Raw genomic sequence first — 21133 nt, forward strand, 5'->3', positions numbered from 1 at the left:
GGTTGAGGCTCAGCAGGACGACCCAGTATTAAAAAAGATAGCAGAGACTTCCCAAACCGCAACTGAAGCAGAGAGAGTCCCAGAGTGCTACTATTTAAAGAATGAGGTGCTGATGAGGAAGTGGAGATCTCCTCACAGACCTTCGGATGGAGAGTGGGCAGTGGTTCACCAGGTAGTGGTGCCACCGAGGTACCGTAAGGAAATACTAAGATTAGCCCACGAACTTCCGATGGCTGGACATTTTGGTGTGCAAAAAACCCAAGCCCGCATAAGACAGCATTTTGACTGACCAAAACTCCACAAAGATGTGGTTGCGTTCTGTAAAACTTGCCACATGTGCAGGTTGTCGGGAAGCCCCAACCTGCATTAAAACCTGCACCCTAATTCCCATACTGGCTTTTGGGGAACCCCTCAGCAGAGTGCTAGTGGATTGTACGGGATCCCTTCCAAAGACAAAAGGGGGCTACCAGTATCTTCTCACCATTATGGATGTGGCTACCCAATTCCCAGAGGCCATTCCCCTAAGAACTATCTCTGCCAAGGTAGTGGTGGAGGGGCAAATCCAATTCTTTACCATATATGGGCTGCCTGCTGAGATCCAGATGGATCAGGGCACGAATTTCATGTCTGGGATTTTTCAAAAGGTCATGGGTAATCTGGGCATAACCTAGCTAAAGTCCTCAGCCTACCACCCACAGTCACAAGGGGCTTTAGAAAGGTACCACCAGACTCTAAAGACAATTATCAGGGCATACTGCTATGAGTACCCCCATAACTGGGACAAAGGGCTGGGATTTCTCCTGTTTGCCACTAGGGACTCACCCAATGAGTCCACTGGCTTTAGTCCTTTTGAATTAGTTTATGGACACGGGGTGAGAGGTCCTCTTAAACTAGTAAAGGAGAAGTTTTTGGGACACCGGGATGAGCCTTCCATGTTAGACTACATTTCCATGTTCCAGGAGCGGCTCATGAGAGCTTGCGCAGTGGTTGAGGAACACCTAAAGACCTCACAGGCAGCTATGAAAAGGCAAGCAGACAAACATGCCAAGGCCAGAACATTTCGGCCCAGATACCAGTATTACTCACAATTCAGGGTGAACCCCTGAAAGCCCGGCTCAGTGGCTCATACTGAGTGGCAAAAAGGATTAGCCAGGTAAATTATTTGATTGACACCACAGACTGAGGGAAAAAACAAAGGCTGTGCCATATTAACATGTTAAAACAATATCACGGCTGGGAAAGGAACAGACAGGCACAGGTCTGTCTGACAGTCAGGCAGGAAGGGGATGAAAAGGACAGTGAGGACATGTTAGAGGAGGGCTGGGTGGATCTCAAATGGAAGCCCCCACTGTCCAGTTAGTCAATGCTAAAATGTTAGACAAATTAGACCTCACACCCCCCTTTGTAAATGCAGGCCAAACAGGCACCCTACAATAGCCGCAAATAGCATTTACAGAAACATGCAGGGACGAAGAAAGTTCCCAAAAAGGCAAACCAATAGTGAGGGAGATGCCTCACCTAGTTGAAGTGCCGCAGGGGAGTGCAATGAAAGCTGGACAGATACCTACGAGTGGTAATGTCCCAGAGGACATGGGGCAGATTAGCAAAGCAACCCTCATCGCGGTAAAGGGAAAAGGGAAGGAAAAATGCACTAAATTGAATAGCACTGTGTGACTCAGCAGAAATCTAACAGTGAGGTCAATGTGGATCTACCCAGTGAAGGCCCCAATGATCAGGTCCCAAACCCAAAGCTAATCAAACCCATCAATTTCAATTTAGAATTCAGCAAGAACGAGGGCCCAGAGGAAATCTCTGATACCTCACAATTTATTACCCACTGCCACTATAGGGAGAAAAAATTATCAAGGTGCTGGAACCTGGATGGTTAAAGCCACATTGCAGGGAAAAACAATGTAATCGTTGATGCATTGGCCAGGGTCTAACCCAACACATAACCATCCCAGACAGACTCCAAAAAAAAATTAAATCAGCAAAGCTGTTGCAGACAAAGTCAGCTGCAGAAATTCTAAGATTAATGAATGAATTTGAGGAGTGAGTGTTGAGAATGAATGTGTGTTTTCTTCGTTTTCTTTTCCACAACGTTAATGAAATGTTCCTATCATCACATTTCATTCTGCGTGAAGCGGAGGTGTCAAGAAAATCAATATGCCAAATAAGGAATATTATTTCATCAGTTGGAAACTTGCATTAAACTTTTAATGGAAAAAATCCTACAGTTAACTTTTAAAAGAAAAACTGGCAGCCAAGATGGCCACCGCAATTTGCATCTGAAACACCTTTTCACATTCCGAGGCCTAACCAGAGTCAGAAGTCTGAGGAGCATGGACCCAGAACAATGGCTTCCTCTAAGTGATTGAATTACCTAAAATTGCTTCATTAGCATGTCATTCAAGGCAATCCTAACACCTTGACTTTGAAACAGCAAATCCCTCCAAGTGTAAATGTTGTCATCTTGGGGTCTGGGGATCCAATTACGAACCTTGAATCTCATTAGAAGGTTCCAGAGAATACACTGAGGTAGCCATATGTCCATCTCTGTGAAAGCTGGGATTTTCCTTGAACAATGAATCAAGCCAGTAACTCAGACTTTGCAGCAGCAAAAACAGGCTGTGTGCCTCCCTTATTCTTTCTCTCTCCAGAAAACATCAAGTTTGAAAACCATCTGCGACTGTGGACTCTCCAAGCCTACAGATTGCTACAGAGACCAGGGGAAGAGAAGAGGCTGTGTGCCTCCAAGAAAATCCTGAGCCAAGCGGGCCAGCCGCAAAGTGCACTTTGGCCAGCCAAAGACTTCAAAAATACAACTTCATCCGGAAGACGAGCAAATCATCCAACCTCACAGACTGCGTATTTAATTTCCATTTATTCTGGACTCTAATCCAACCACAAAATCTACTTTTCGCTCTGTAATCTGCTTGTGTGTGTATGATTCTCGTGTGAATGTGTGTGTGACTGTGTAGCATATTTTTTTTTAAGATCAGGTTTAGATTGTTAAGTATAATAATCTCACCTCTTTCTTGTTTAACATCAAGAAAATCTGTCCGATTGATTCTTTCGCGATCACATTAAAGGTAAAAAGTAAAACACTCACTGAGGCAGTAAACACATCCACCATTTAAAAAGGAATAAACTCTGTTGTGGTCAAAGAAGAGGAAGGGCAAGAGCAGAGCCTGTGACCACACCCACCCACTCCCCCTCCTCAACTGGCGGTAACACACCTGAATCCCGCCTCTTCAATTTGAACTCACTTTTCTTTGCCTAGTGCCCTTATTTATGCAGATTGGTGTCCAATCACAACATTGGGCCCCAACTCAATTTTAACTCTGACTGAGTGGGAAACTCTTTGCAACTTTCCAGCAGGAAAAGTGAAGTGAGAAGAGGATCCAAAGTGAAAAAGGTCATTTAACTTTTCTAAGTTTTCTTCTTTCCTTTTTGCGGGGGCCAGATGGAGCCGAGGTGCTCCTCCAGGTTCCACAGGGCAAGTTAAGGCCTACAATAACCAAGACTCTTCACCTCCCTCCCAACCTTCCATACCTCAAGCCCCCACCGGCACCTCACTCAGCATACTTACCCTGTGTCACAGTGAACTCATTCTGCCACGTGAGGGCAAAAATCTAACTCTAACTCATAGTTTTTCACCTTGTCAGGCAAGCCCCCCACCTGCCAAGAATGAGGAAAATTAATTTTGCCACATGAACATTGATTTTAAACTGTTGATGGTGAAGAAAGAACTTGCTTTAAAAAAACAATTGGAGACTTTGCCTGAAGAGAGACATTAGCATATCAACAGACAGTACTTCAAAGGACAAAGGAGCTATTCCCTGCTCCAATTTACTCCACAATGGACCTTAGATTACCAGATGTTGAAAGTGGAAAGGCTAGCATTCCAGGTTAGCTGCTAAGATGGCTGAATACACAAAAAGACGTGGTCGGACCAGTTTTTTGAATTTGAACTTCCAACAGGGATTTTCAACTCAAAAAAACTGTTTTCTCCTGGACTGAGAACACCTCTCTCCTGTATGCTCTCATCTTGCTCTCACCAGCTTTGGAAACCATTGAAGACACATGAACCCCAAGAGAGAAAAGTCACCGACAGTAAACAAGGTTTAAGAAGACTAATGGGCCCCAATGAAAAGCAAGACTACTTACAAAAGGACTACGGTTAGCTCGAAGCACAGTAAACAAGAAACTCTTCTCATATTGCTTCAACTCTCTCCATTTTATTTTTTTTCTCTTTTCTGACCCTAGTTGCTGGTGTGTATCACATGTACATGCTAGCGTGGGCATGTCGTACATCCGTAGGCATTATCTGTATTAGAGTTTAAGTTTAAGGTTTAATAAATTTCACTTTTCTTCTTTAAACCTAAGAAAGTCTGTTTATGCTCATTTCTTTGCCTTATAACTGGAAAGTGGTGAACAAGGATTCACCAAAGAGGGAGCTCAAAACACAGTGTGTTTAAAGTTAAACCCTTTTACAATAAGACCAGATGAAGACAGTAAAAGGCCCCTAGACACCTTTCTACCTGGTCATAACAACCTGATACACTCTGGCAGTTAAAATTTCCTCCACTTTGTAGATTGGTATCAGAATAGGCAAGTATGACATACTCATCACCAAATATGTATTCACAGTTAACACTTTGGCGTATTTTACTTTTGAGGATTCATCTGCTGAGATTATCTGGATTATATGTAGATGCCTTTTCTCAAATCTGTTTTGGCATTGTCCAGCATGGCTGTGAATGAAAACTTTGCTTCACTCTATTTATTAAGCACAATCCTAAAACATTCTTCCAATATCATAATGGTGGAAGGTCATTAAAGAAGTTAGAGTTCTGAACGTAAAAATGGCAGCCAAATGACTGAGGAGAGAATAATCATAATAATTTGAATATTTTCTGGCAGATAAAAGAGAATAATAATTTGCTATCCAATCTTTGATTTCAAAATGCACTTAGTTATTCAGTGTATTGTCATGCTACAACCTCGTAGGATGCAAATAGTGTAAATCTTGGGGTGCTGAAGGAGATTAGTGAATAAAGTCATGAGTTCAGATCCCACCATGGCAGCTGGTCAATAAATAAATCTATAAAGCTAGTATCAGTAATGATGACCATGGAACTACCAGATTGTCATAAAAAAATATGGTTCATGAATCTGCTTTAGGGAAGGAAAGTTGCCATCCTTATCTGGTGTGGCCTAGATGTGACTCCAGACCCGCAGCAATTTGGTTGACTCTTAACTACCCTCTAAAATGGCCCAGCAAGCCATTCAGTTAAGGGCAATTAGGGATGGACAATAAATTTTGACCTTACTGGTGATGCCCACATCCCGTGAATGAATAAAAAAAATCAATGCTTTTGGCTATCATGAAAAATATCACCAGATACTGGTGACGTTTTGCAGGAGTTGAACCAGGCAAATATAGCACCTATAGTTTGAAAGCTGATCAAGTAGACCAAATGCAGGTCCTGAAATCTAACAGCAATATAGTGGTACAATTATGGAAATCATTCTCTAGCCTTCAAGTACTTTCATAACAATTTCTTAATAAGAAGCATCCAGATTTCAAAGGAAAGAGCCTGTCAGATAAATCTCTTTTGAAAACATTATGTATGAAATAGATAATGGTGCTCCCTATGATTGTTTGTTCTTTTGATTTGCAGAAAGTTGATGGCAAAATTTCAAATGAAAGACCTCTAACAGGGTAGAATGTGAACTGGTTGAGAACTTGATTAAAAAAAGACACATGATAAACCAAGATTGTTTTTATGCTAGTGATTGTTGATGTGAGTGCTGTTATGCCAGACTGGGGATGGGGAATTGAGTGGAGACCTGTAGAATTCAATGTTCGGACCTGTTGTATCTCACAAAATTACCTGCATGTCAAAACTAAGCTTGTGAAATATTGGAAGAATTCCAAAGCAAGAGCAGTAGAGACAGAAGGAGGAATTTCAATGCATGATGTGCTGGCAGACTGCCTTGGAGGTGTCGTGAGAGGCCCAATCTATTTTAACGGTTAGGTGTTCTTTAAATGCAGCAGGTGAGCTGCCTGCCAAAACTGGCCAAAAGAGATAGCTTGCCTGGCTCTGGCTGGCTGGTGGCCCAGAGGCCACCTAGGCAATACTGGTTGCAGCAGTGACCAAAACCCCTTTTGTGGGGCCAAGAGGCTCCTCTGGGTCCTACAATGATAAGTTTTGTGCTTGCTTTTTGGAGCTTTGTTTCTTTTGCAACTGCTTCTACTGAGTAGAGCATCAGTGTCAAATGGGCCACTCAGAACACCATTAAAGTGACTTGAGAAGTACTTGTATAGTATGTACACACTACTGAGTCAGCGGCACTTGAGATAGCTTGGCCATGTGAGCCGCATGGAAGATGGCAGGATCCCCAAAGACACATTGTACAGCGAGCCCGCCACGGTATCAGACCCACCGGCTGTTCATGTCTCTGCTTTAAAGACGTCTGCAAACGCGACATGAAGTCCTATGACATTGATCACAAGTCGTGGGAGTCAGTTGCCAGCGTTCACCAGAGCTGGCAGGCAGCCATAAAGGCGGGGCTAAAGTGTGGCGAGTCAAAAAGACTTAGCAGTTGGCAGGAAAAAAGACAGAAGCGCAAGGGGAGAGCCAACTGTGTAACAGCCCCTACAAACAATTTTTTCTGCAGCACCTGTGGAAGAGCCTGTCACTCTAGAATTGGCCTTTATAGCCACTCCAGGCGCTGCTCCACAAACCACTGACCACCTCCAGGCGCTTACCCATTGTCTCTCGAGATAAGGAGGCCAAAGAAGAGAAGAATATTATGAGGTAATTGCCTGAGTCAGGTGGGTACCTCAACAGCCAAGGAAACCAATGGTGTAAAAAAGGCCCAAGGGAAGAGACCAGCAGTAAGTATACTGCTTTCATTTTAACTTCTGCTGGGCAGTGTGAATTAAAGTCCCTCCTGTGGTTCAGTTAGAGATTTCCAGAAGGATTTAGATCAGTTAGACAATTGGAAACACAAATGAAATTTAATATTCACATGTAAAGCATTGAGCCTTGGGTGAAGCAAATGAAATAAGCATGCAATGAATGGAATATAATTAGTAGAGAGAGACTTAAAACTGATCTGGGAATATCATCATTTTCAATGTTGAGGCACTGTGTCAAAGTAATTAAAATGCAAATAGAATGTTGGGTTATGCAGCAAGATAAATCGACACAGATTATGCTAAGGCATTAAAAAGCACTGATCTTAGATATTCGGAGTTTGATGTTCTGGTCACTAGGCTACAAAAGGGATAAACATATATTGAGGAGAATATAGAGAAAAGTAGTGAATGCCTGAGCATAAAGGACTACAAGGAAACATTAGGAATGTTTGCCACCTAAAGAAAAAAAGCTTTGGAAGGATCTTTATCAAAAAACAAATCTTCTGAAATGGTATCCGTAAGATAGAATATGCGGAAGTCAAACTCGTAGGGCAAAAAAACATAAAAGTTAAATTAATGCCAAGTAGATTTAGAACAGATATTAGGAAGAATAAATTAACTAAAAGAGTGATCACTCCAATTTTGGTGCCTATTGTATGTATCAATCAAGTATTACAAAGGTTAGATATATAGTTAAATAAAAACTAAAAGTGCTGGAAATACTCAGCAGATCTGGCAGCATCTGTTGGGAGAGAAGCAGAGTTAACATTTCAGGTCAGTGACCTTTCACCAGAACAGTTCTCTCTCCACAGATGCTGCCAGACCTGCTGAGTATTTTCAGCAGTTTTGTTTTTACTTCAGATTTCCAGTATCTGCAGTATTTTGCTTTTAAGATATATAGTTAAGCTCCCTCCAGTCTTAAGCAAAAGTATGCCAATCAAATTGAATGTGGCAATTTTAGAGTATAGGACATGCTTTTCATTAAAACATAGGAGTGTACAAGATTTGAAAAAACCATAGGGTCCAATCGGACATGACTAAAAAGCAAACACATATTTTATATATCTTCTATTTTCATTTTTCCCCACACATCATCTTCACTTCCACATTGCTGACCTTTGCTGCTTGAGCCAGAAGGTGGTGATGTTTTTGTCGTAGATCTCTTTTGACTGCTGTTAATCCTCCTCAACCTGCCAGCACAAAGCATGAATCAATCTGGTTGCTCTGGGGGATGTCTGCTTGTTCACCTCTCTCCAAAGAAGAAGCGCCTTTCTATTATGCAGCACTTAATTAATTTGCACATGCTTCTGAGAACTGATTGAATTGTCCAGAATGAAGTAAGAAAGTCCAAGTGATGGGCAGCCCTGGGATTTGGATTTGGCACTTTCTGGTTAAGACTGATGAACTGTTTGAATACTCAAGTATCTCCTTTATAATTTTCTTCATTTGTGATATACTACCCCTAAATAATTATTAGAGGTAATAAATAGTAGAGCACCACTACTCCAATCCACAGATGTTTGTAATAAGCAAGAAGCTGAATGCATTTTAGAATGTTAGTGAAATAAAGGATTTAAAGAGTTAATATTAAAGTGCTCAGTCTCTCTCTTCAAGATTTAATTTATTTCACGCTGAAGTTTGCATGCAGTAATGTGCCTTTATTCCATGAGAAACCACCTTTAATCCATGAGAAACCACTGATGAGCTCTTTCCAGAGAAATAACTAGCAGAAGTTCTGAAAATGCATATGTAGAAAATGGGAATATAATTGACCATTGTGTAAATGTAAATGCCATCAACTTGGTATCAGCATTTACTAAGAAACAATTACCTATTAAACCATACTGGCAGCAAGACTCGAGAGAAATAGATTCCAAGCACTTTTTCTCAGAATGTCATAAAATATCTTTTGTGCCTCAGAACACAAAGAGATAGACTTCAGTATATGCAGCAAGTAAGATTTATTTTGAGAGACTGATTGATTGCAAATGCCCTCTTCTACCTTTACTTCCCCTCTTTCTCACCATGTCAGTTGGTCAATTGATTGGTAAAATTTGACCCAGAGTCTCAGCATAGCACTAATAGATGTACACAATGGCTGAGAGATTTAACTATTATTTTCTCAGAAAAGTTTAGGATATCATGTTTGATAGTCCACAAATGTGCACCAAGGAATATAGGAACAAGAGTAGGCCATTTAGTCCCTTGAAACTGTTCCGCCATCCAATTAGATCAGTATCTTAATTAAATCTATCTACCTGACTTCGTTCTGTAACCAAAGTAGTGAGAATCACTTGAGGTGATAGGTAAATCTCTAAAATTAGTTGCAGATGTTCGTCAATTATATTGCTGTGTCGCATTGTATTACGTAGTATTTATAGCATTGAAACAAGCCATGCAGCCCAACAGATCCTTGCTGGTGTTCATGCAACATGAGCTTCCTCCTACCTTTCTACTTCTGACCTCATCAACATATTCCTTACTACCTATTTATTTAGCTTCCCCTTAAATGCACCTTTGCTAGTTGTCTCACTTTCTTCCTGTGATAGTACGTTCTACATTCTAAGCACACCTGAATTCCCGATTGGAATTATTAGTGATTATTTTATATTTATGCATCAAATTCTGGTCTCACCCACAAGTGGAAACAATTTCTCTCCATTTACCCTATCAAACACTTTCATACTCTTAAAGACTCCTGTCATATCACTCCTCAGTCTTCTCTTTTTCTAGAGAAAAGAGCCCCCAGCTTGTTCAATCTTTCTTGGTAGGTATAAACGATCAGTTCTGGTATCATTCTAGTAAATCATTTTTGCACCTTTTTTAATGGCTCTACATCCTTTTTATAATTAATAAAACCTGAAGCAGGTGTAGAATAATTTAAACATTTTCATTAAGAGTTTAAGCAGCATTCATCTCACCCTTCAACAAGTCCTGTTTCAATTCTTACTGTGTGTTAGAACATAAAGTTCAGAACAAGAAAAAGTCACTCAAGGGCACTGCTTTTAACAACCTTGTTTAGACAATTTTTAAAAATTCATTCATTCATGGAATGTTGGTGTCGCTGTCTAGGCCAGCATTTATAGCCCTTCACTAATTGCCCTTGAGAAGGTGGTGGTGAGCTGCCTTCTTGAACCGTTGCAGTCCATGTGGGGTAGGGACACCCACAGTGCTGTTAAGAAGGGAGTTCCAGGATTTTGACCCAGTGACAGTGAAGGAACGGCGGTATAGTTCCAAGTCAAGATGATGTGTGGCGTAGAGGGGAACTTGCAAGTAGTGGTGTTCCCAACCATTTGCTGTCCTTGTTCTTCTAGGTGGTAGAGGTTGCGGGTTTGGAAGGTGCTGTCTAAGGAGCCTTGGTGCGTTGCTGCAGTGCATCTTGTAGTACACACTACTGCCACTGTGTGTCGGTGGTGGAGGGAATGCATGTTTGTGGATGGTGTGCCAATCAAGCGAGCTGCTTTGTCCTGGATGGTGTCTAGCTTCTTGAGTGTTGTTGGAGCTGCACCCATCCAGGCAAGTGGAGAGTATTCCATCACACTCCTGACTTGTGCCTTTTAGATGGTGGACAGACTTTGGGGAGTAAGGAGGTGAGTTACCCACCACAGGATTCCTAGCCTCTGATCTGCTCTTGTGGCCACGGTATTTATATGGCTACTCCAGTTCAGTTTCTGGTCAATGGTAACCCCCAGGATGTTGATAGCGGGGGATTCAGCAATGGTAATGCCATTAAATGTCAAGGAGAGATGGTTAGATTCTCTCTTGTTGGAGATGGTCATTGCCTGGCACTTGTGTAGCATGAATGTTACTTGCCACTTATCAGCCCAAGCCTGGATATTGTCCAGGTCTTGCTGCATTTCTACACAGACTGCTTCAATATCTGAGGAGTCGCGAATGGTGCTGAACATTGTGCAATCATCAGCGAACATCCCTACCTCTGACCTTATGATTGAAGGAAGGTTATTGATAAAGCAGCTGAAGATAAAGCAGTTGGGCAGGACACTACCTTGAGGAACTTCTGTAGTGATGTCCTGGAGCAGAGGTGATTGACCTCCAACAACCACAACCGTCTTCCTTTGCGCTAGGTATGACTCCAACCAGCGGAGAGTTTTCCCCTGATTCCCATTGACTTCAGTTTTGCCAGTGTTGCTTGATGCCATACTCGGTCAAATGCTGCATGGATGTCAAGGGCAGTCACTCTCACCTCCTCTCTTTAGTTCAGCTTTTTTGTCCATGTTTGAACCAAGGCTGTAATGAGGTCAGGAACTGAGTGGTCCTGGCGGAACCCAATCTGAGCGTCACTGAGCAGGTTATTGCTAAGCAAGTGCTGCTTGATAGCACTGTCGACAACATCTTCCATCACTTTACTGATGATTGAGAGTAGACTAATGAGGCGGTAATTGACCGGGTTGGACTTGCCCTGCTTTCTTTTGTGTACAGGACATACCTGGACAATTTCTCACATTGCCATGTGGATACCAGTGTTGTAGTTGTACTGGAACAGCTTGGCTAGGGGTACGGTCTTCAGTACTATTGCTGAAATTTTGTCAGGGCCCATAGCCTTTGCAGTCTCCGGTCCCTTCAGTTGTTTCTTGATATCACGCGGAGTGAATCGAATTGGCTGAAGACTGGCATCTGTGATAGAAACATAGAAAATAGCAGGAGTAGTCCGCTCGGCCCTTCGTTCTGCTCCGACATTCAAAAAAGATCATGGCTGATTGTCTAATTCAGTACCCTGTTCCTGTTCCTGCCTTCTCCCCATATCCCTTGATCCCTGGGGACTTCAGGAGGAGGCGGAGATGGATCATCAACTCGGCACTTCTTGCTGAAGATCGCTTCAAATGCTTCAGCCTTATCTTTTGCACTGATGTCCTGGGTTCCTCCATCATTGAGGATGGGGATATTTGTGGAGCCACCTCCTCCAGTTAGTTGTTTAATTGTCCATCACCATTCACGACTGGATGTGGCAGGACTGCAGAGCTTAGATCTGATCCGTTGGTTATGGGATCGCTCTGTCTATTGCATGCTGCTTATGCAGTTTGGCATGCAAGTAGTCCTGGCTTGTAGCTTCACCAGGTTGACATCTCATTTTAAGGTATGCCTGGTGCTGCTCCTGGTATGCCCTCCTGTACTCTTCGTTGAACCAGGGTTGGTCTCCTGGATTGATGGTAATGGTAGAGTGGGGGAGTGCACTGAGCAATTTGTTAATGTGCTAACCCAAGTTTATTTCGCACATCCACAACTCAGTTGGGGTTGCTGGGGGAGCAGGTGCACAGTAAAGCATATCATCTAAGTTTTGGTTTTGTTTTAAATTTCTCATTTCCTACTAATAACCACTAGTTCTGTGTCACAATTTAAGTTACATAACCTATTTCTGTATTATTCATGCCTTTCAGCATTCAAGGATCTGGGTTATAAATTATAATACTTCTCATTCGTTTTTCTATTATTGAGATATTATGGTCATGAGTATAACACAATAGGAGTGACTGGATATGGTGTGGTTCATTGGAATTCTATGCCTGAAACAGATGTAGAATATGGTGTCAGAGAAGGAACACACCAGAATTAATGTAAGCAAAGTAACTGTAATGAAGAAAATAATTGCACTCAAGAGTGATAAATCCTCAGGACCAGATGGTTTCCATCCCCGGCCTTTAAAGGAAGTAGCTGGGAACATGCAGATGCCCAAACTATAATCTTCCAAAGTCCTTTTGATTCAAGAACTGATCCTTTAGTTTGGAAAATTGCATATGTCACTCTGCCATTTAAGAAATCTGAGAGAGGGAAACCAGCGATTATAGGTCCGTTAGTCTAACATTTATTGTCAGGAAATTACTGGAGTCTAATTAAGCATAGAGTGACTAAACACCTTGAACATTTTTAGTGGTTCAGAGAGAGACAGCATGGATTTGTAAAGGGTAGGTCATGCCTGATAAACCTGATTGAACATTTTGACGATGTGACTGAAGTTGTGAACAAAGGAATGTCAATGATGTTATTTATATGGACTTCCAGAAGCTACTCAATAAAGTTCCTTGTAAGAGACGATTCGTTAAAGTTGAAGGTCATGAAATTTAAGGCAAATTATTGCCCTGGTTAGGAAATTAGCTGAATGGCAGGAGACAGAGAGTAGGGATAATGAGCAGGTGTTCAAATTGGTAGGATATTGTGGTGTCCCATAAGGAATTGTGTTGGGACCTAATCTATTCACTATAGCCAATTTTACTGATGACAAAAATAGTTGGCCTTGTAAGCAGTGTAGATGGAAGCATTAAATTACAAAGAAATATTTATAGATTAAGTGATATTTTTCCAATTCATTCATGGGATGTTGACGTCGTTGGCAAGGCCAGCATTTATTGCCCATCCCGAACTGCCCTTGAGAAGGTGGTGGTGAGCTGCGTTCTTCAACCACTGCAGTTCTTGTAGTGAAATGTAGGGAGTTTCAGGATTTTGAACCAGCCATGATGAAGTGCTATGTGTGAATTGGAGGGGAACTTACAGGTGTTGGTTTTCCCATGTACCTGCTGCCCTTCTTCTTCCAGGTGGTAGAGTTCAAGGGTTTGGAAGGTGCTGTCAAAGGAGCCTTGGCGAGTTGCTGCAATTCATCTTGTAGATGATACATACTGCTGCCCCAGTGCACCGCTGGTTGTGGGAGTGAATGAATAAGCTGGTGGATGGGGTGCCAATCAAGTAGGATGCTTTGTTCTGGATGGTGTTGAGCTTCTTGAATGTTGTTGAAGCTGCACTCATCCAGAGAAGGGGGGAATATTCCATCACACTCCTGACTTGTGCCTTGTAGATGGTGGAAAGGCCACCTTCTATCACTTTGATGATGGAGCAGTCATTAGCCAGATTGGATTTGTCCTGCTTTTTGAGGACAGGACATAGCTGGGCAATTTTCCACATGATAGGTAGATGCCAGTGTTGTAACTGCACTGGAGCAGCTTGGCTAGAGGCATTGCAAGTTCTGGAGTGCAAGTCTTCAGCACTACAGCTGGGATGTTGTCAGGGGACGTAACTTTGTTACTGACGCACTGTGCTCAACTGTTTCTTGATGATATGTAGAGTGAATTGAATTGGCTGAAGTCTGGCCTCTGTGATGGTGTGGGTGTTGGCGGGGGTGGTCAAGGTGGATCATCCACTCAGCACTTCTTCTGAAGATGGCGGTAAACACTTCAGGCTTGTCTTTTGCACTCTCATGCTGAGCTCTGCCATCATTGAGAATGGGGATGTTTATGGAGCCTTCTCGGTTATTTCCTTTTTTTATATTCATTCATGGGATGTGGGTGTTACTGGCACATCCAGAATTTATAGCCCATCCCTAATTGCCCATGAAATGTATTGGTGAGCTGCCTTCTTGAACTGCTGCAGCCCATGTGGTATCGGTACATCCACAGTGCTGATATGGAGGGAGTTCCAGGATTAGTGACAAAGAACAAAGAACAAAGAAAATTACAGCACAGGAACAGGCCCTTCGGCCCTCCAAGCCTACGCCGATCCAAATCCTCTATCTAAACCTGTTGCCTATTTTCTAAGGGTCTGTATCTCTTTACTTCCTGCCCATTCATGTATCTGTCTAGATACATCTTAAAAGACGCTATCGTGCCCGCGTCTACCACCTCCGCTGGCAATGCGTTCCATGCACCCACCACCCTCTGCGTAAAGAACTTTCCACGCATATCCCCCCTAAACTTTTCCCCTTTCACTTTGAACTCGTGTCCCCTTGTAATTGAATCCCCCACTCTGGGAAAGAGCTTCTTGCTATCCACCTTGTCTATACCTCTCATGATTTTGTACACCTCAATCAGGTCCCCCCTCAACCTCCGTCTTTCTAATGAAAATAATCCTAATCTACTCAACCTCTCTTCATAGCTAGCGCCCTCCATACCAGGCAACATCCTGGTGAACCTCCTCTGCACCCTCTCCAAAGCATCCACATCCTTTTGGTAATGTGGTGACCAGAACTGCACGCAGTATTCCAAATGTGGCTGAACCAATGTCCTATACAACTGTAATATGACCTGCCAACTCTTGTACTCAATACCCCGTCCGATGAAGGAAAGCATGCCGTATGCCTTCTTGACCACGCTATTGACCTGCGTTGCCACCTTCAGGAAACAATGGACCTGAACACCCAAATCTCTCTGTACATCAATTTTCCCCAGGGCTTTTCCATTTACTGTATAGTTCACTCTTGAATTGGATCTTCCAAAATGCATCACTTCGCATTTGCCCTGATTGAACTCCATCTGCCATTTCTCTGCCCAACTCTCCAGTCTATCTATATTCTGCTGTATTCTCTGACAGTCCCCTTCACTATCTGCGACTCCACCAATCTTAGTGTCGTCTGCAAACTTGCTAATGACGATGAAGGAACAGCGATATAATTCTAAGTGCCTTGTAGATTGTGGACAGGCTTTGGGGAGTCAGGAGGTGAGTTACTTGCCACAGAATTCCCTGCCTCTGACCTTTTCTTGTAACCACAGTATTTAAATGGCTGGTCCGGTTACATTTCTGGTCAACAGTGACCCCAACGATATTGATGGTAATGCTGTTGAATGCCAAGGGGAGATGGTGTCGTTGCCTGGCACTTGTGTGGCTCAAATGTTACTTGCCCCTTACCAGCCCAAGCCTGAATGCTGTCCAGGTCTTGCTGCATGTGGGCATGGACTGCTTCATTGTCAGAGGAGTTGTGAATGGTACTGAACACTATGCAATTTTCAGCGAAAATCCCCACTTCTGACCTTAAGAGAGAGGTAAAATCATTGATGATGGTTGGGCCTAGGATACTGCCCTGAGGAATTCATGCACTGATGTTCTGGGGCTGAGATAATTGGTCTCCAGCAATCACAAGTATCTTTCTTTGTGCTAGATATGATTCCAACCAGTGGAAAGTTTTCAACTACTTCCACTGACTCCAGTTTTGCTAGGGTCCTTGATGCAACACTCAGTCAAATGCTGCCTTGCTGTCAAAGGCAGTCACTCTGGCCTCACCTCTGGAATTCAGCTCTTTTGTCCATGTTGGACCAAGGTGTAATGAGGGCTGGAGCAGAGTGATGCTGGCAGATTCCAAACTGAGCATCAGTGAGCTGGGTTATTGCTGAGTAAGTGTTGCTTGATAACAGTGTTGATGACACATTCCATCATTTTGTTGATGATTGAGAGTCAAATGATGTGGCAGTAGTTGGCCACCACCACGTTTAATTGTTCACTACCATGCAAAACTGGATGTGTGCAGGACTGCAGAGCTTTGATCTGATCTGTTGGTTGTGGGATTGCTTAGATTTGTCTATAGCATGCTGCTTCTACTGTTTAGCATGCCTGTAGCTCTGTGTTGTTGCATCACCAGACTGGTACTTAATTTTTAGGTATGCCTGGTGTTGCTCCTGGCTTGTTCTGCTGCACTCCTCATTGGACCACAGTTGTTCTGCGAGCTTGATGGTAGTGGTAGAGTGAGGGATATGCTGGACCACGAGGTTACAAATTGTGGTTGAATACAATTCTGCTGCTGATGACTCACAGTGCTTCATGGATGCACAGTTTTGATCTTCTAGATCTGTTCTGAATCTATCCCATTCAGCATGGTGGCAATGCCACATCACATGATGGAGACTGTTCTCTGTGCAAAGACGGGATTTTCTCTTCACCAGGACTGTGTGGTGGTCACTTCCACCAATAATGTCATGGACAGATGTATCTGGGACAGGTAGATTGGTGAGGACAAGGTCACGATCAACATCCTGGGGATACCATTGACCAGAAACTGAACTGGAGTAGCCATATAAATACGGTGGCTACAAGAGCAGGTCAGAGGCTAGAAATCCTGTGGCGAGTAACTCACCTCCTGACTCCCCAAAGCCCATCCACCATCTACAAGGCACAAGTCAGGAGCGTGATGGAATACTCTCCACTTGCATGGATGGGTGCAGCTCCAACAACACTCAAGAAGCTCGACACCATCCAGGACAAAGCAGCCCGCTTGATTGGCACCCCATCCACAAACATTCACTCTATTTACCACCGTCACAGAGTGGCAACAGTGTGCACCATATACAAGATGCACTGCAACAACGCACCAAGGTTCTTTTGACAGCACCTTCCAAACCCGCAACCTCTACCAACTAGAAGGACAAGGGCAGCAAATGCATGGGAACATCACCACCTGCAAGTTCCTCTCCAAGTCACACACCAACCTGACTTGGAACTATATCGCCGTTCCTTCACAGTCACAGGATCAAAATCCTGGAACTTCATAACAGCACAGTGGGTGTACCTACCCCACATGGACTGCAGCGGTTCAAGAAGGTGGCTCACCTTCTATGGGTAATAAATGCTGGCTGAGCCGGCAATGCCCACATCCCATGAATCAATTAAAAAAAGTAGGTTTTTCACTGATGTTGGTTCCTTCACCACCTTAATGAGTCCTCCTTATGATCATTTGGAGGCTTGTGCCAAAGCTGGGCGAGCTGTCCCACAGACTAGTCAAGCAACAGCCTGACATAGTCATACTCACCGAATCAGATCTTACAGACAATGTCACAGACACGACCATCACCATCCCTGGGTATGTCCAGTCCCACCGGGAAGACAGACCAGCAGAGGTGGTGGCACTGTGGTATACAGTCGGGAGGGAGTTTCCCTGGGAGTCCTCAACATCGACTCCGGACCCCATGAAGTCTCATGGCATCAGGTCAAACATGGACAAGGAAACCTCCTGCTGATTACCACCTAATGCTGCCACCCACCACCCCCCACCTTCCCCCTAAGCTGATGAATCAGTACTCCTGCATGTTGAACACCACTTGGAGGAAGCACTGAGGGTGGCAAAGGTGCAGAATGTTCAACGTCCATCACCAAGAGTGGCTCGATAGCACCACTATTGACTGAGCTGGCCAAGTTCTAAAGGACAATGCCGCTAGACTGGATCTGCGGCAGGTGGTGAGGGAACCAACAAAATGGAAAAACATACTTGACCTCATCCTCACCAGTCCACCTGCCGCAGATTCATCTGTCCATGACAGTATTGGTAGGAGTGACCACCGCACAGTCCTTGTGGAGACGAAGTCCCTTCTTCACATTAAGGATACCCACCATCATGTTGTGTGGCACTGCCAGCGTGCTAAATGGGATAGATTTCGAACAGATCTAGCAATGCAAACCTGGGCATCCATGAGGCGCTGTGGACCATCAGCAGCAGCAGAACTGTACTCAACCACAATCTGTAACCTCATGGCCTGGCATATCCCCCACTCTACCATTACCAACAAGCCGGGGGATCAACCCTGGTTCAATGAAGAGTGCAGGAGGGCATGCCAGGAGCAGCACCAGGCATACCTCGAAGTGAGGTGTCAACCTGATGAAGCTACAACCCAGGACAAAGCTGAAGCATTTACAACAATCTTCAGCCAGAAGTGCCGAGTGGATGATCTATCTCGGCCTCCTCCTGAAGTCCCCAGCCTCACAGATGCCAGTCTTCAGCTAATTCGATTCACTCCACGTAGTGTCAAGAAATGACTGAAGGTACTGGATACTGCAAAGCCTACGGGCCCTGACAACATTCCTGCAATAGTATTGAAGACATGGATTCCAGAACTTGCTGCGCCGTAGCCAAGCTGTTCCAGTACAGTTACGACACTGGCACCTACCCGGCAATGTAGAAAGTTTCCCAAGTATGTCCTGTACACAAAAAGCAGGACAAATCAAACCCGGCCAATTATCGCCCCATCAGTCTACTCTCGATCATCAGTAAAGTGATGGAAGGTGTCATTGACAGTGCTATCAAGCGGCACTTGCTTAGCAATAACCTGCTCAGTGACGCTCAGTTGGGTTCTGCCAGGGCCACTCAGCTCCTGACCTCATTACAGCCTTGGTTCAAACATGGACAAAAGAGTTGAACTCATGAGATGAGGTGAGGTGAGAGTGACTGCCCTTGACATCAAGGCAGCATTTGACAGAATATGGCATCAAGGAGCCTGAGCAAAACTGGAGGCAATGGGAATCAGGGAACACTCTCCACTGGTTAGAATCATACTTAGCGCAAAGGAAGATGGTTGTGGTTGTTGGAGGTCAATCACCTCAGCTCCAGGACATCACTACAGGAGTTCCTCAGGGTAGTGTCCTAGGCCCAACCATCTTCAGCTGCTTCATCAATGACCTTCCTTCAATCATAAGGTCAGAAGTGGGGATGTTCGCTGATGATTGCACAATGTTCAGCACCATTCGTGACTCCTCAGACACTGAAGCAGTCCATGTAGAAATGCAGCAAGACCTGGACAACATCCAGGCTTGGCTGATAAGTGTCAAGTAACAAGAGAGAATCTAACCATCTCCCCTTGACATTCAATGTCATTACGATTGCTGAATTCCCTACTATCAACATCCTGGGGGTTACCATTGACCAGAAACTGAACTGGAGTAGCCATATAAATACCGTGGCGACAAAAGCAGGTCGGAGGCTAGGAATCCTGCAGCGAGTAACTCACCTCCTGACTCCCCAAAGTCTGTCCACCATCTACAAGGCACAAGTCAGGAATGTGATGGAATACTCTCCACTTGCTTGGATGGGTGCAGCTCCAACAACACTCAAGAAGCTTGTCACCATCCCGGACAAAGCAGCCCACTTGATTGGCACCCCACTCACAAACATTCACTCCCTCCACCACTGACGCACAGTGGCAGCAGTGTGTAGCATCTACCATATGCGCTGCAGCAACGCATCAGGGCAATTCAGGCAGCACTTTCCAAACCCGCGACCTCCACCACCTAGAAGGACAAGGGGCAGCACAGTGGTGCAGTGGTTAGCACCGCTGCCTCACAGCTCCAGCGACCCGGGTTCAATTCTGGGTACTGCCTGTGTGGAGTTTGCAAGTTCTCCCTGTGTCTGCGTGGGTTTTCTCCGGGTACTCCAGTTTCCTCCCACATGCCAAAGACTTGCAGGTTGATAGGTAAAATTGGCCATCATAAATTGCCCCGAGTATAGGTATGTGGTAGGGAAATATAGGGACAGGTGGGGATGTGGTAGGAATATGGAATTAGTGTAGGATTAGTATAAATGGGTGGCTGATGGTCGGCACAGACTCGGTGGGCCGAAGGGCCTGTTTCAGTGCTGTATCTCTAAATAAAAGGGCAGCAGATGCATGGGAACACCACCACTTGCAAGTTCCCCTCCAAGCCACATACCATCCTGACTTGGAACTATACTGCCGTTCCTTCACTGTCACTGGGTCAAAACACTTCATCCAAGTGTTGTTCAACATGGTGGCGTACTGATCCATCATCTGGGGAAAGGCAGTAAGTAGTAATCAGCAGAAAGTTTCCTTGCCATGTTTGATCTGATGCCATGAGACTTCATGGGGTCTGGAATCAAACGAACATATGAATTTGGAGCAGGAGTGGCCCATTCGGCCGCTCAAGCCTGCTCCGCCATTTGATAAGATCAAGGCTGATCTGATTGTAGACTCGACTCTGCTTTCCTGTCTATCCCCTATACCCTTTGACTCCCTTGACAATCAAGAATCTATCTAACTTAGCCTTATAAATATTCAACAATCCTGCCTCCACTGCTCTCTAGGGAAGCGAATTCCACAGACTAACGACTCATTGAGAGAAAAAAATTTCTCCTCATCTCTGTCTTAAATGGGAGACCCCTTATTTTTAAACTATGTCCCCTAGTTTTAGTCTCTCCCATAAGGAGTCCCCTTAGGATCTTGTATGTTTCAATAAGATCACCTCTTATCCTTCTAAACTCCAATAGATACAGGCCCAACCTTTCCCATAGGAAATTCATCCCAGGAATCAGTGAGTGAACCTTCTCTGAACTGCTTCCAATGCACTTACATCCTTTCTTAAGTAAAGAGACCAAAACTGTACACAGTACTCCAGATGTGGTCTGAGCCACGCCCTATGGAACTGTGGCAAAACTTCCCTACTTTTATACTCTATTCCTCTTGGCAATAAATGACAACATTCAATTTGCCTTTCTAATCACTTGCTGTACCTGCAAACTAAATTTTTGTGATTCATGTACCAGGATACCCAGATCACTCTGTACCGCAGACTTCTGCAATCACTGGCCATTTAAATAATATACTGCTTTTCTATTCTTCTTGCTGAAGTGGACAAGTTCACATTTTCCCAAATTATACTCCATCTGCCAAATTTTTGCCCGCTCACTTAACCTATCTACATCTCTTTGCA

General features: G+C 44.0%; 1 protein-coding gene across 2 annotated transcripts in view; it reads left to right on the forward strand.

The window, feature by feature from the left end:
- Positions 1-21133, forward strand: part of LOC137375628 (BTB/POZ domain-containing protein KCTD16-like) — a 295931-nt gene that overhangs the window by 199768 nt on the left and 75030 nt on the right. The window contains exon 4 of one of the 2 annotated variants that reach the window (XM_068043012.1): positions 5937-5954. The exons of the other annotated variant lie outside the window; for it this stretch is intronic. Coding sequence (XP_067899113.1) covers positions 5937-5954 — 18 coding nt within the window. The remainder of the gene's footprint in view (positions 1-5936; positions 5955-21133) is intronic. 2 annotated transcript variants of the gene reach the window in all.

Source organism: Heterodontus francisci, chromosome 12 (assembly GCF_036365525.1).
Source record: "Heterodontus francisci isolate sHetFra1 chromosome 12, sHetFra1.hap1, whole genome shotgun sequence".
NCBI classification, from domain to species: Eukaryota; Metazoa; Chordata; class Chondrichthyes; order Heterodontiformes; family Heterodontidae; genus Heterodontus; species Heterodontus francisci.